The sequence below is a fragment of the Macrobrachium rosenbergii genome, chromosome 28 (genome assembly GCF_040412425.1).
Source record: "Macrobrachium rosenbergii isolate ZJJX-2024 chromosome 28, ASM4041242v1, whole genome shotgun sequence".
Classification (NCBI taxonomy): Eukaryota; Metazoa; Arthropoda; class Malacostraca; order Decapoda; family Palaemonidae; genus Macrobrachium; species Macrobrachium rosenbergii.
In genome coordinates this window covers 29,941,732-29,957,197 of record NC_089768.1, presented here as the reverse complement: position 1 = coordinate 29,957,197, position 15,466 = coordinate 29,941,732, and the positions used below count along the sequence as shown (strand labels likewise).

At 33.7% G+C, this 15,466-nt stretch overlaps 1 protein-coding gene across 2 annotated transcripts in view; it reads left to right on the top strand.

The window, feature by feature from the left end:
* LOC136854180 (zinc transporter foi-like) overlaps window positions 1-15,133 on the top strand; it is a 116,946-nt gene extending 101,813 nt beyond the window's left edge. For both annotated transcript variants that reach the window (XM_067130482.1, XM_067130483.1), the window contains exons 4-12: window positions 4,034-4,304; window positions 6,061-6,236; window positions 6,845-7,030; window positions 7,170-7,305; window positions 7,672-7,943; window positions 8,087-8,234; window positions 9,500-9,655; window positions 11,256-11,443; window positions 11,976-15,133. In XM_067130482.1, the coding sequence (XP_066986583.1) occupies window positions 4,034-4,304; window positions 6,061-6,236; window positions 6,845-7,030; window positions 7,170-7,305; window positions 7,672-7,943; window positions 8,087-8,234; window positions 9,500-9,655; window positions 11,256-11,443; window positions 11,976-12,128 (1,686 nt within the window). In that variant the 3' untranslated portion in view covers window positions 12,129-15,133. The remainder of the gene's footprint in view (window positions 1-4,033; window positions 4,305-6,060; window positions 6,237-6,844; window positions 7,031-7,169; window positions 7,306-7,671; window positions 7,944-8,086; window positions 8,235-9,499; window positions 9,656-11,255; window positions 11,444-11,975) is intronic.
* The last annotated feature ends 333 nt before the right edge of the window (window positions 15,134-15,466 follow it).

The following is a 15,466-nucleotide window of genomic DNA, read 5'->3' as shown; positions in this document are numbered from 1 at the left end:
CTCTAGCCGTAACCTTATCTGTTCGTATCCTTGATCTGAGCGCACGTTTCTCGTTCAGCACATAATGACGTTCACAAAAACAACCCATGCGTTGGTAACTTGGTAATGTAGTGTTGCTTATATGCGAAATGTTTTTACATTAACAGTCCACTTGCATCCTTTGGCAAAATAAGCAAAAGATGCAAGTTACATTCTAGGATATACTGGTGTCTTGTTAGAAATTGATTTAGTACTATTGGCTGTGTTTATTTAGTTCTGTAAGCATTTACGCCAACAAAACTGTAACGTATTTCCATACTTTTTTTTTTTTTACTAGAAGTGGTCTTCCAGTTTGTCATTAGTATGTGTATATTGAATATCAACTCCTTGCTCTGTTGAAGACACTGATTTAGTTTGTTAATTGTGTGTGGCTAACCCGAAAGAGTGCGTTCCGATTTTACTTAAACCACTAATACACTCAGCTGAGTGACACCCTCCGTACGCCTGAAAATCGAAGTCGCTCAGTCACGATATGAAAGAGTTTGGATTTCAGATGACTTTTCCATATTATTGTAGTGATTATACATATATCCTATATGTGGAAATGTTTGTTTTATATTTATATGCTTAAACTGAAAGGCCTTGGTTCAAGAATTGCAATAATAACTGCAAACAGATGAAGGGCATATATGTTATGTAAGTGGGGTTGATGGGGTTGATGTTTGTTCATGAGGTTTTGCACGAATACCGATCTATCCTGAAGGTAAGGAGGTTTTTATACAAGGAATCAATCCTTTGCCTAGCAAGTAGCCGATTATTTCGGCAGACTGGCCTTTGGTCGTAAATACCAGCCCGTTTCAAGAACAACATGAAATGAAATATGATCTGGTAGTATTTTCATCCTTGAATATCAGAACGCGTGCTTATTGTGCCGACCTATTTAGATAGTGCAGACATTAAGGAATATCTTGTTACTTAAATGATGTAAGCAATTCGCCTCACGTCACGTGGAGTCAGTTATTCAAGCTATTTATAATATAAGTGAAATACCCAGTTCATAATTGATTATATAGCCTGCATGAAGACAGAATACACTAGTCGAGAGACAAAGGCAAAATACAGTAATCGAGAGACGAAGACAGAATACAGTGTTTGAGAGACTTAGAATACAGTAGTGGGGAGACGAAGACAGAATACAGTAGTCGGGAGACTTAGATAGAATACAGTATCCGAGAGACGAAGACAGAAGATAGAATAGAGTCTGAGACGAAGACAGAATACAGTAATCGAGAGACGAAGACAGAATACAGTATTCGAGAGACGAAGACAGAAGATAGAATAGAGTCTGAGACGAAGACAGAATAGAGAAGTCGAGAGGCGAAGACAAAATACAGTAGCCAGGAAACAAAGACAGAGTACAGTATTCGAGAGACGTTGAATATTCGGTCTACTGAGTCAAAAGAATTGTATGCCGCCGGTGCTAGATGAATGTGGGATGTTATCAATGTTATCTCGGTGAAAAGTGTAATCAAGCAGTTATAGATATGGGAACGGAACTTGCCGCTTTTCTTTGTATTTTCATTGGTGGTGGAAGCTTTTCTCTCCTCGAAATACATATTACGTTTGTCCTCGCGCCCAGTGCGTTTTTCAAGGTCAGTATAAAATTTTTTAGAATGGCTTTGATTTTCGTTTTTACGTACGTATAGATTTAGTTTTTATTGTTTTTTATATTCTAGTGCACTTATTTGTACATTTGGTTTTGATTGCTTTTCGTATTCAGATGTACTAATTTGTACAATTGGTTTTGATTGTTGTATTCAAATGTACATGTTTGTACAGTCGGTTTTGATTATTGCATTCAAATATACATTTTTGTACATTTGGTTTTGGTTGTTTTTCGTATTCAGATGTACTAATTTGTACAATTGGTTTTGATTGTTGTATTCAAATTTACAAATTTTTACATTCGGTATTATTGTTTTTCATATTCAATTGCACATACTTGTACATTTGGCAATGATTGTTGTATTCAAATGTACATACTTGTACACTTGGTGTTGATTGTCGTACTCAAGTGTACCTATTTGTACATTTGGCTTTGATTGTTTGTCGTTCAAGTGTACATATTTGTACGCTGGGTCTTGATTGTATTGTAGGTCTGCATATAAATTCTTAAAAGTTTGTTACAGTGTACAGTAGCCTACATGTACCTAATGTTTTTCTTTGCACGCATTTGGTGCGTTGTGGCTTTTATTTAATTCCATTGTACACAGATATATATATATATATATATATATATATATATATATATATATATATATATATATATATATATATATATATATATACACACACACTGTATATATGTGTGGATGTGTTTATATCGTGAACAAATTTCTACATTTTGGTATATCTTATTATACTGCACATTAATTTATTATTTTTGTTATTCATAGATACACATCTACCCATTAGGTTTTTAATATCTAAATATAGACTTTTAATATTAAAATATAGACGTCTGTACCTTCATTTTTTTTTTATTCGAATGTACTCCTTTGTGCTTTCGATATTCAAGCGTGCACATTCTTTACATTCTCACGTGTAGAATGATTTTCTGTTCTCATTTCATCAAGTGTCTCATTCTTTATGTTTACTCTGCCAACTTTTATAGACTAATTTTTGTACTTTCTGGATGTATTTTGTTTTATGTTAAACTGGGTCGTTCTTTATGCGTGAAGACTCCGGGCTTGCATGACGGGTGTAGCTCAAGACCAATTTACAGAGAGATAGGAAAGTAGATAGGTGCCTTGATGCATTATAACAACGAATACGAAAAGCTTGAAAATCATATTAACGAAATTCGGTAATTTAGTTTTGCGTAACACAGAAAAATGTCGTGAATAAAAAATGAGAATTTAATTGCAACTGCATTCTCTTGACCACGAGGATTGACGTGTTTTTTTTTTTTTTTCTAAGTATTGCGGAAGCTCCGTTCTCATACCAGTGCGGAATTCCTGTCAACGTTTTTTATTTCATTTTTTTTTTAATCTTTCCACAACTTTTTGCTGGGTTTTAGAAAGTGTACATTTTTGCACTGCCTTTTCTCGTTTTTCGAGGCTTCTTTGATTTCGTTTTTTTTTATTTCTCTCTGTTGTTTTCATTTTAACTTTTGGAAGTATTCTTGTTTTTTTTTAATGTTTTCTATTTGTGGGCTGAATAAATTCCGAATATTTAAGTTCACCTCGAGATAGCCGTGTGGGCATAGCCGTCTGTTTATCGTTGTATCTAAACCAAAGACAGCAGATTCGAATCATGGCCGGTACAGAAGCATTTATCACTTATAATTCTCTGTGGGTTTATGATAACCCGAAGGTACAGTCAATTCGATATTAAACGAAATATTTGGCTTATTATTTGTGATATACACACACACATACCCACATATATATATATATATATATATATATATATATATATATATATATATATATATATATATATATATATATATATATTATATATATATATATATATATTTATTTATATGACAAATAATGAAAATATATAAAAGAATATATTATTAATTAGATAATGTTGGTGAGATTTTGAAGATTACATAAACGGAGAAACCATATTATTTGTGTGTGGATGTGCATATTTATAAATGACAAATAAGAAAATACTGTATATCATTTAGTAAGTTATTAATTAGATACTGTTGGTGAGATTTTATATGGAGAAACCAATATATATAAATATGATTCATTTATAGGCATATATATATATGTGTGTGTATATATATATATATATATGTGCGTGTGTGTGAGTATGTGTGTGTGTGTGTAAACAGTAACAGCAGACAAGAATTGAAGCAATATGATGTCTTTGTTAATCAGTTATCTTTGAAAATGAGAACCAGTGAAAAACAAGTTGATAAAGTTACACTGAAATTTCATACAACTGAAATGTAAAAAAATTAATCGCAGTGACTCAAATTTATAACCAATTTGACTCCTTCATCCAGACACGATTTCTCCTTTCCCCTTTGCAGTGTAGAGGAGGACTAGAGGGTATCCTGCGAGGCTCCGGCGTGTCCCTGGGCGACTCGATCTCAGCCAGGGCGTTCCTGTCGTTGTGTCCGGGTGTCGTCAACTACCTAGACTCGTGTGCCATGCCCTTCGCCATGGACGACAGTCATCAACACCACCACCACCACGATGCTGACGACGAGAGGGAAGCCAGCACGCACTTCGTCGGGCATGATCACATGCACGATCACGACCCCCACTCCCATATGGATGCCGCTTCGGGGTACTCGGCAGGTACGAACAGGGTCGTGGCTTAGTAGAGGCAAGAATAGTAGTAACAAGGTTCATATATCAACTTTGAGTAGTAGTAGCACTAGTAGTAGTAGTAGTACTAGTAGTAGTAGTAGTAGTTGTTGTTGTTGTTGTTGTTTCATTAAAAGTAGTACAACTTTGGTATTGTTGCAATAGCAGCAGCAGTAGTTGTTTTGTTGTTGATGGTGATGATGTTAAACAATAAAGGTATTATTAACAGTAGTATTATTAGTTGTTGTTATTAATGATACAGTAGTTGTAGCTGTTTTATGATATTGCAGAAATGTTTGTGGTTGTAGCTCAATCGCAGTAAATTTTAGCAGTAGTTTGGACTGTTACAGTAAGGTATAAACAACTGTTGTTGTTGTTGCTAAGGTTCAGAGAAGAGGTTTTCACTGAAACTTAGTTGTTACTTCACAATTTGTAACCCTAGAGTATTTCTATTCAGAACCAAATCCTTTATTATACAGATGAATTCTAATGTCCCTTATCAGACTGATAAATTGTGGACTTCTTAAACTGAAATTTTAATTCCTAAATATGTCACAGAATTGTATTTTGTTTAAAATGTTTGTGAAGCCTTGCAATTCCATAATTCTGACATGTTGGAATCCAAACAGATTAAGACTGCAATGTAATTAAGAAAACATTTACAGACAGTATGACAGCAAGTTGCCAAGCTCTTATTTAGGGATGATCAGTGCTTTCAACTGTCCAGGCACCGGAATCATCATTCATAGATGCTTAAAAAAATAATAAGCATTATAGGATTTAAAATTTTTGAATGATCTTTTGATGTAGACACTGTTATCAATTGTTAAATGTGCATGAGTCATTTTGAAAAGTGCTGCTTTGATTCTGTAGTTATGTTAGAAGGATAGCCATTACTGAAGAGGTTACTTTCATCGAAGAGAATGATAACTTAAATGCAGTATTCACAGATATTCATAGTGGCTAGATTTCAGTTGCTTCTTTCTTGACTTTTGGTAAGAAAAAAGGGAATTCCTTTCACCTGTGATAATTTACCAGTGCAATATGATACAAAATTCACAGGTTTATAATTATAAGCCCATATCCCTAGCTTTGATCAATCTTTCCATAGAAATACTGGTTCTTTGGTACACTTTCAATACAGGTATCATGGCAGCATCTGGCACTGGTGCAGATAATGTCAAGCAATTTCAGTTATGGCACTGGGATTCCATACATTAAGAGCAGTCAAGGACACATTTAACAATGCATGGGCTGCATTATTGACGTAATAATGCAGTGTTTAGGGACAACCAGGTGATTTAATTACCATGTTAATCTTTTTCTCCCTGCATTATTCAACAAACCAGTTGAGTTTCTTGATCTTTCCAATGTGTTTGCATATATTCATGTTTTGTTACTGGTGATATTCTTGAACAACGAGAAGTTTTAACTCTGTTTCAGTACACTTTTATACTTGTGGGCTAATTGTGATTTTGTTAGCATCTGCCACTTTCAAGAAACAATTTTATTTTTGTGTTTTGCATCAGAGTTTATACACCCATAAGATTATTGTGTTTTTGCAAAGTGTCCATCATTCAAAAATGTGCAGATAACATGATAATTTTAGTTATGAAACTTCATTAAATAAGCCACGATATTTTAGCAGCTTGACAAATTAAAGTTATCCAGCAGTGATTCAGTGTAACTGACATTTATTTGAGATATTTTTAATCAGTTCGCCCATATGTTTGTTGTTCCATTTCAGACAGCTGGATTGGAGCCATTTTAAGCATGATGGTGATTGGGTTGGTTGGCTTGGGGTGCATTATGCTCATCCCAGCCTTAAAGCGGAGTCAATATTACGATCAAGTGAATCATTTTTTGTTGGCCCTCGCTGTGGGGACTCTAGCTGGCGATGCCTTGATTCATTTATTACCTCATGTAAGTAGACCACAAAGATATGTTTGCTCTTGTGGAATAATCAATTTTTTATGTTAGTCATTTCAATTATATATAGCCAGTAGTTTGCTCGAGGCTTGACAAATAACTTTTGGGGGAATTTCTGATAGAGGTACTGGACCATATTTGTAAGCCTCGAACTTTTGTTGTAAAACTATGATTTTCAAAATTCTGATGTGTGTACTGTACACAGGTATTATGCAATTTCAATACTTTGCACATAATTTCCTGGTGTTAGATGTTATTTGAAATCAGTGCGTATGGTCTCTTGCTGCACCCTGGGACACTGAGCTTTTTCCTAACTTTAAATTAGCTGTCATTTTGAATCAGTACTTATGGTCTCGTGCGACCCACTCTGACCCTGATAGTGCTTTTATCTCTATAGTATAAAGTGGGTTATAATGTGCACTGAATAACCAAAAGTATTTGAAATGCTGGATAAATATACTGAAGTAATTATGTATTTGAAGCTATACAGCAGATATGATTGTATTTCATAAAATGTATTGTATTTTATAAAATGATGTACAGTAATCTCTTCTGATGAAATACAGTACTTTTACTCTAAGTTTTGATATATTTCCCTCCAGGCAATTAGTATGAATGTCCCAGACAGCACCAACGTTCATCTTCAGCATGCATTGCTCGGCTTCACAGCTTTGGGAGGGATCATCATATTTTTGTTTCTTGAACGTGGCCATAATCTGTTCTGTGGAGGCCATGGTCACAGCCATAGTCATGGTCATGACCCAGGACTGACTTTGTCAAGGAGTAAGGTATGTTATTTGGAATTATACATTTTTTCTTGCTCTCCTTTCCTTACTGGGTATGATGCATCCAACTTAAGATATGATTTCACCAAGCAGAATGTGTTTAAACAATCTAATCTGATATTATCTTTCTCTTTAAATGTAGGAGGAGATGGATAAAGAGACTGTGGGAACAGCAACAACAATTGAAGAGACTGGGAGTCAAAGTGTTGATAAGATAGGAGAGAAACTTTGCAAACATTCCAAACATAATTCCTTTATATATGCAGAAAGCACGATGTGTAAGTTGCACTTTTTCTGTGCACATTTATTAATGTGAACTTCTTATGGCAGTGTAGTACATGAGAAAGAAAGGCTCTGAATATTAAGTCTTTCCCTTATTACTAATTGATAAAAAAGTTGAGAATGCGGTACTTATCACTAGAGATTTTGGATTACTTATGATAGTTCTTTGGCCTTAAGAATTATGCCCTTTAACTATTCAAGTGTTTATTATTTTCCTTAAATTTTTGTATATTCTACTGATGTTTTAGTGACCAATTCTAGAAGGGATATAAGATTTTAAATTCATCTACAATAGCTGTTAGATATAACTCTGAAAGTTTTTAATATACCAGTTGATTAAATTGTTTTATATTTTTTCTCAGCTTTAGATGCACAAAACTGTTTTGAAGGCTGCAGCTCAAATGTGAGTCCCAGTAGTGATGCCAATGGCAATAATGATTTAGACAGAACAAGATTAGAGGAGCAGATAGCTTCCATACCTGAAAAGGAAGGACTGGTCTCCTCACTTGAAAATGAGGCTGAGATAACATCCATTGAGAAGCAGGTGGCTAAATTAGTTGAGGAAAAGAAACTCGAGTCATGTTCAGCAGAAAAGGAGAAGTTAGTAACAAGTCCTGATGATAAGTCTGAAATGGTAAGTCACTAGAATTACAACTGTAAAATTTCTTAATTCCAAATGTTTACTGTAATTGTTTTTCTATATATATTATTTATACTCTTTCTAATTTCCAGTCTGTTGAGATATAGCTTTTTAAAAATATGAATTCTATTTTTCAGTGTAGAAAATTATCTCTGAATCTAGACACTCCAACATCTGGCCGTCATAGAGTTTTGAGGCAGAATAGTAGCAGCTTTAACATGGTACTGCAAGAGTATCATGTTGGACACCATGGCCATTCACATCATGGTCACTCACATGTTACAGGTAGACAGTCAAAGCAGCATTATACCATGTTTTCTAATAAAATTGTTTCAACTTTGAACCAGAGCTTAGGCTGTTGCATAGACAGTGTGTAGGTTATTTACAGTGTTTTCCAACTGGAGCTGGGACTCATTACCAGGAACAGGAAGGCCCCCCTTTCTAGGTCTCAGAGAGGCCAGGCATTTAACTTTGCCCTTATTTAGTTTTTCATAAACCTGCTTTTCCAGAAAGTAAAGGTACTCCAAGTTTGTAAAGGAAGCAGTTAGAAGTGATTGTATACTGTACATTATTCATAATTTCTAAATTTTTCCAAGTCACATTGTTGAATAAAATTCACCCTTAACTTTCAGCGACTCTAACTAGATCTTTGCAAGGGTGAATGGAAAGAACTGGACCTTTCATCATGTTTTAGAATTGCGTGGCACAGCAAAGAAAGACTCACCAGTCCCACATACTCTTCACTTAGTAACTGATGTGGATATGTATATGGTGCACACAGTCATGGCATTGAAAGCCTGGTATTGACGGAGTACTGGTAATCTGATGTAGCCAAAAGCTTTGTTTCAAGGGTACTTTGAAGCTTACTGGGAAAATTAGCCTTGGGATATGACAAATGAGGTAGAGTTACTGTTTAAATTTGATAGTAGAATCCTCGATCAGAATTAGGAGAACAAATGATCCATAAACTTTAAACACTGAAGGAGGCAAGATAATGCAATTTCTTTGAATGGTGTTATAGACGTGATATTTCCTCATTCATGAGAGAATTCTTCTGTTGTCTAATAAAGTTTGTTTTCCATTGAGAAGTATAGAACAGCCCTCTTATGCATGGCCATGTCATGATCTTTTTGTTTGACTTTAAGAAGTAACTTTTGATGTCAGTTCTATTTTAGAATAATATTTCACCTTATACTTATTTTTCGTAGTATGAGGAGACCTTTCTTGCTATCTCTGTCTTCATCTTCAGTCCCCATTCTCAGATGTGTTTCATAAGTTGGTTTTAATGAAAAAAATTATGCATCTAAAAAACCTCTGATTTAAACAATTATCGTAATATTAACCTCTTTTATACAGTGATTGCTTACTTATTATTTTACTCTCTCTGAGAAACTCGATAAGACGGCTCTGCCTTTTGAGGCTACTACCTAGTCTGTCAGCTGCACCAACAGTAATTAACTTATTATTTTATAAAATATGAAATTTGGATATTTTAGAATATTTAAACACTAAAAACTTTCCATTGATTACAATTTCATCCTTACCAACAGGTCGCAAGGACTCTTTGCGTGCTGTTATCTTAGTTGGTGATGCTATGCACACCCTTCTTGATGGTATGGCCATCGGTGCAGCTTTTGGATCAAGTGTTACTGGAGGAGTGGCAACTTCAATTGCTGTTCTTTGCCATGAGCTTCCACACAAAGTTGGTAAGTTTTATTAGTATCCATTCACACATACATGCACATCCACACCTTGATTAGGGTCTCAGTTTTCAGCACATTCAAACAAATTACATACTTATTTTTTTACCACTTGCCTGATGTGCTACACTTTGTTATATTAAAAAAACACCTGTCTTTTCCAATAGAAGAAGTGGACTTCCAAAGTAGGTGGACGAGACCTTACCTCATATCTTATTGCCAGAAACTCTCTCTTTTACTTAAACTGTTTAATGGCACTTTTCACATAACGGAGATTTTATTAGTTTCTTCAAATTTAGGGACAACAGTTAATCATCTGTTTATGACAGTATTTTTGTTAGTAATTTTGTAGTATTCCATCAGAATTATGTTTCAGTCATTTGATGAAGATGTTGCTCAACCCGTTGTGTTTTAGGGCATGTGTTTGCTATTATTATTCAACAATCATTTTCTTGCTAACTGTAACAGTTCAAGTTACATGTATTGCCATATAAAGGAAATGACAACCAAACTGCTATTCCACTTGTTTCTGTGTAGGAGTCAGAGCTTGATTTATCCCCCTTAGACCACCTGTTACTGATCAGAATTCTTCATAATCAGGGTTCTTTGAGAGGTTACTGTGGATTCCAGAGGAGTGTATAAAGCAGTAGATTTGTATTCATTATGTTTTGTTTGACCAGCAAAAATATTTTTATGCACAGTTTTAACATTAAATAGATGAACATCATACATTTATTTAAATGATTTTTTAACGTAACATTGTCCTAACTCCTGTTTTTTTATTTATATTTCTATGATATATCTTATATGTAAATGATATTTAAAAGAGAAAGATACAGTGACAATCTTTGTTTACATTAATCAAGAACCAACTTCAAGAAACAGTTTTATGTTCTTGAACCTCAAACCAGTCATCAACAAAATCTGTTTAATGTATGATTTTGTAAGTTTATAGAAATATTTTTTTTTATGGAAGGGATGTAGAGATTTAGTTCATGAAAGATGAATAAAACTGTAGTTTATGGAAGGGATATAAAGACTAAATTTATGAAAGGTAAGCTAAGATAATCAACTTCTGCATATGTTGAGATGTTTAGATAATTGTTGTTATTGTAAATTGGTGTAACCATACAATAATCAAGTCCCATTCATAGCCTCATAGGACTGACCTGAAGGGTTTGTTTTAAATACAGTACAAGGCACACTGTAAGCAGCATCCCCTTACTGTTGCTTTCAGCTCTGTACAACACTGATCACCAATGACTGATTTTCCTGGTACACTATGCACCACAGTATAGTACATAAAAGCACTGCTGAAAAACAAGAAACCTTGGTTTATTGATGCACATCCTGTTTCGTTACAAAAATCTGTCAGAAATTATATACTTGATTTGAATTAGTATGTCTAGGTCACTGTAGATGGAGGCATTACAGTGAATTCTCAGGCTACCTCAGTACCAATGAACATCAGATGTTTTTCAAATACAGGCTGTTTTTGGAATAATTCTTAATATTTGTTGTGATCATGTTTTCCTTTGTTGAAGAAATATTCGTGATTGTGTACTTGGAAGCGTACGGTGTCTAATTTTCTCCATCTGTATTTTAGGTGACTTTGCACTTCTTTTTGAAATGGGAATGAAGTTGCGTCAGGCTGTGAAAATGATGATATTGCTGTGGTTGCTAAGTGTAGTAGGCCTTGTCATTGGAGTCATGCTCGGCTCTATCCAGACAGCATCCCCATGGATATATTCTTTTACAGCAGGAGTTTTCATTTATTTGGCTTTGGTAGATTTGGTAAGTATGAAATAATTTTCTTGTAAATTCACACCTATCTTGTGTACTGAAACCTATTATGCATAGCTGAAGATAGTAAAACCAATTTTTAAAATGCCATTTATTCTTAAAGAAGAGGCATATGGGAAGCTCAGTTAAATTCAAGGATATTATAAAGAAACCCCTTTTGAGTATTTAATTGCTGGTAAAGTAAGAAAAAGCCACAGATGAAACTGAATTGCAATGTAGTCTTTGATGTGGTGACATTTTCAATTATTCACATCAACCAAAGTTAGGTTGGTCTGTTTATAGTAAGCAGTGAGAAAAAATACCTTTTGAAGAAATTTCAGTTAAATTGTCTTCATTTTCCTTATGCGTAAACATTTTTTTAAAGTTAGATTAACTTCAGTGCTGTTTCTAAATATTTAAATTCAGATTCCCATGCTCCTCATGAATTTGATACCAAGTGCAGTGTGCTAGTTAGTTCTGTTTAATGTTTTCAGAAATTGGAGTGCATTCTCAGTATTTTACTTTCTGTACTTTTCAATTACAGTTATCGGAGCTTTCTGTCCACCCTGGTGAGAAACGTGGAGTTGTAGGTCAAATGTTGCTGCAAGGCCTGGGAATGTTGACTGGTGCAGTTATCATGTTGTTCATTGCTATGTATGAACATGATTTAGAAGAACTTTTGGAGGGTTCCTTTTGAAAAGAGGACTGATCTCATAACATGCTGTACAACAGATTATTCATGACAGCTCTATAGAGTGATTTAATGTTGGTCATAACTGCATCATCAATGAGAGATTTTGGAGCTTTTGAGCCCTGTGTGAGATTTTGATATGAGGCAATTAAATGAAATGAAGTATGAGGCAGTACAGGAAAGTAAAAGCATAGAAAATGCGTCAACATTTTGTTTTCCACTGCATTTAAGATGTAGATACAAAGATTACTGTAATCTTGCTCATAGTAACTTGAAGATTAATAGGCTTCTGCGGCTTTTCATATGTACTGTAATTAATAAGTTTTGTGCTATTTGATGGCTGTTAACGTAGATGAACATTTGTATTTTAACTGTAAGAATCATGCCAGTGCTCATTCAGTGAGTTTTTACAGAAGCATTTTGAGATCTTTCATCATAATTTGCTTGATGCAGACTTAGTGCTGTATTGTAGGTATCCACAGTAGAATTTTATAACTATATCTTCCTCTGCTGACTGGAAATTTTAATTACTATGCAGTGGTAGCAGTGTGAACAAGAATCAAATCTTTCTGTTTAGAAGATATTTTTCAAGAAATATTTTCTATAATAGAACCTTTGTGATTTGGTGAAGTGTTAGTGAAATCAGTGATAAACAAATTTTTTTAGTTGAACAATTTGCTATTTTGAAAGCAAGAGATATTGACAAATGAATTCTTTTTATTTTTCAGCTAGTTTGGTAAATTCAAGTTACTTTGGAATGTCAAGTTTCAAGATACATGTAGGTTGTTCATTTAAATCAAAAATATATTAGAATTGAAATGTTAAGATTTTTCAGATTTTTTTTTTTTTTCAATGAATGGTAAGAGTTGCATATTTGAATATGAAGTTGGAGCAGACACTTATGCCATTTTGAACTTTGCAGCTATCTGTTGTTGATAAAATATGGTTGCACGGCCTCATGTCGCTAAAAGAATTTATAGGGACATGTTGATCAAACCCTGTATGGCAGCACATTAAATTATCACTACTGTATTCTTTTAACATTTAAAACTATTGTACTTACATCAACATTGTCATATTACTTTTCCTTCAAAATGTACTCCTGATTTTTTCAAAGGAGTTGGTTTTTCATGTGCTGGCAAATAGTTAGAAGAGCACCACCTCTTTAGCAATACTAAAGTGATATAAAATAGTTGCCCTTGATAACAGTTATCAATTAATTATTTAGTATATGTTATTTTTTATTATAACATTTCCTTTGTAGCAGAGGAAGAACTTCACGTAATGAGATGTAGGATGCTTTTCAGAAGTTCAAAACTATTTTCATTTTAGTCATGCTTTTGTAATTTTGGATTAAGGGTAACCGGAGAGAAAAGCGGCAGAGTGCTCGTGTTATTGTTAACAATAAGTTCCTACTGTAGAATATTTGTTATTTATGTGTTTTTTTATTGTAAAAAAACAATAAGAATTTGAGGTAGTGTGAGTATGTTATTAGTGGTTCTTTGCAGCAAAATATTATTAGTATTGCAAAGACATATATCACGAAATCTATTTCTGTATGCATGTTGTATTAACGAATTGTACATGCTCACATTCCTTAATGACAAAACATTAAGTAACATAAGTGTACTTAATAGTGATGTACATTTATTTTTTTTATGGAAGCCTAATTCTCTTACAAATATGTAACACTTTACAAATGGGCAAAAAGGCTGTTCTGTACTAAGATGTAATGTGTACCATAGCTATACAGTATTAACCTTTGTTTCTGCCAAAGTAGTATGTTTCTTTGTTACTCTAGCTTGATTTGCAAGTTTTATATTAAGAGTACTGAAATGCCACCGCAACGCAGTGTAGGATTCGGATGACCATTAACTGTACAAATGTTGTGTTATCGTCATAGAAAGTCTCAGTGATGTTATAATCATTTATGACTAGATGAAGAAGTTTGTATTTCCTTCATGAGCCCTCTTAATGAATCATACTACCTTTATTTCATCTCACTGTGCATGTCTTACTGTTTTCAACTCAAACTATTGTGTTATTAAGCAACTTAAGAGACTTTTTGGCTCCAGAATAAGCAAATCATGTATAGTCTTTCATGGGTTGTAATTGTGGTTACTATTTAATAATGTTACTTATATAGATTTAGTATCGTGTCACATTTACAAAATGATGTGAGGATCATTTTAGAGGCATAAGCACAATAGTGAAACTTTTGAAGTAAAAAGAAAAAAAAATTCCCTATTATTTATGGTATGAAAGAATAACATTTCTTTTAGTATAATGCCCATTCCATAAAAAGGTGCTACAAAATCCTTTTATACTAATATATTTTTGATGAAATGTATAAGGAATTTCTTTTTGTATAATCCATAAAATGATTGCAGGTACAGGATCACGAAAATCCCGTATAGTGCCACAATGTCACGAGTTCTTATTGTGTTGTCTTCGAGTTGCTGAGAATTTTACTGAATATTTCTCTTGATGCAAAAGGTACATTATAAGGACTGTGGAAAAAGCAAGGAAGGTGTGCTTGTTTTCATGTTTTTGAAAATTTTTTCATGTTCCTGTATTTTCATACTTTGACATATTTGCAATGGCATTCAGTTAATACATTTCAACTTCCTGTGTTTAGTTATCTTTTCAGTTTGTTGCATATCAGTGTCATGAAATCAGTCATTATCCCTGAATTGTAATTCAGAACAGATTACTTTTGGTGTATAGTCATTTACAGCTGTCTCAAACAGACACATGAAGACTATAAGTTTCATGTTGCTTGCAAGCTCATTATGTTTCATAACAAGTACAGTCATGTAAAGGAAAAATGTGATGATATTTATAATGTATTTTTTTATTATCTTTTTACCTCTTATTGATATCAGAAGTGGAAAGTTAAATTCTCAACTCCATTGAAACTCAACCTTACTTGGCGATGTCTGTGGATAACCATGAAAATGGTTAGAAATATATTGTTGAAGTGTGATAAAAGTAAAGATATTTTCTAATAAGGATTTGTTTACTTTCTTACTCCTATTAATTGTCAAAAATAGATAACTAACAATAAGGCTATATAATGTTAAGGTAATTAATTACCATATTTTTTTTTATTTTGCCTCCCATTGCGTAGAATGTCATAGTTGATGAGGTGGCTCTATCACATTGGAGTGGGGCAGGTTGAAATTGTCTCAAAAGTTAGCAAGTTATCTGAAAGGACTACCTGATGACATAAATGGTGTAAAAGATTTCTTGTACGGTTACATCCTGAAGACAACAAGGTTATGGAAAGTGTGGGCTCACAAATGATATAATGCCAAGTTATACTAAGGACCTGCAATGATGAA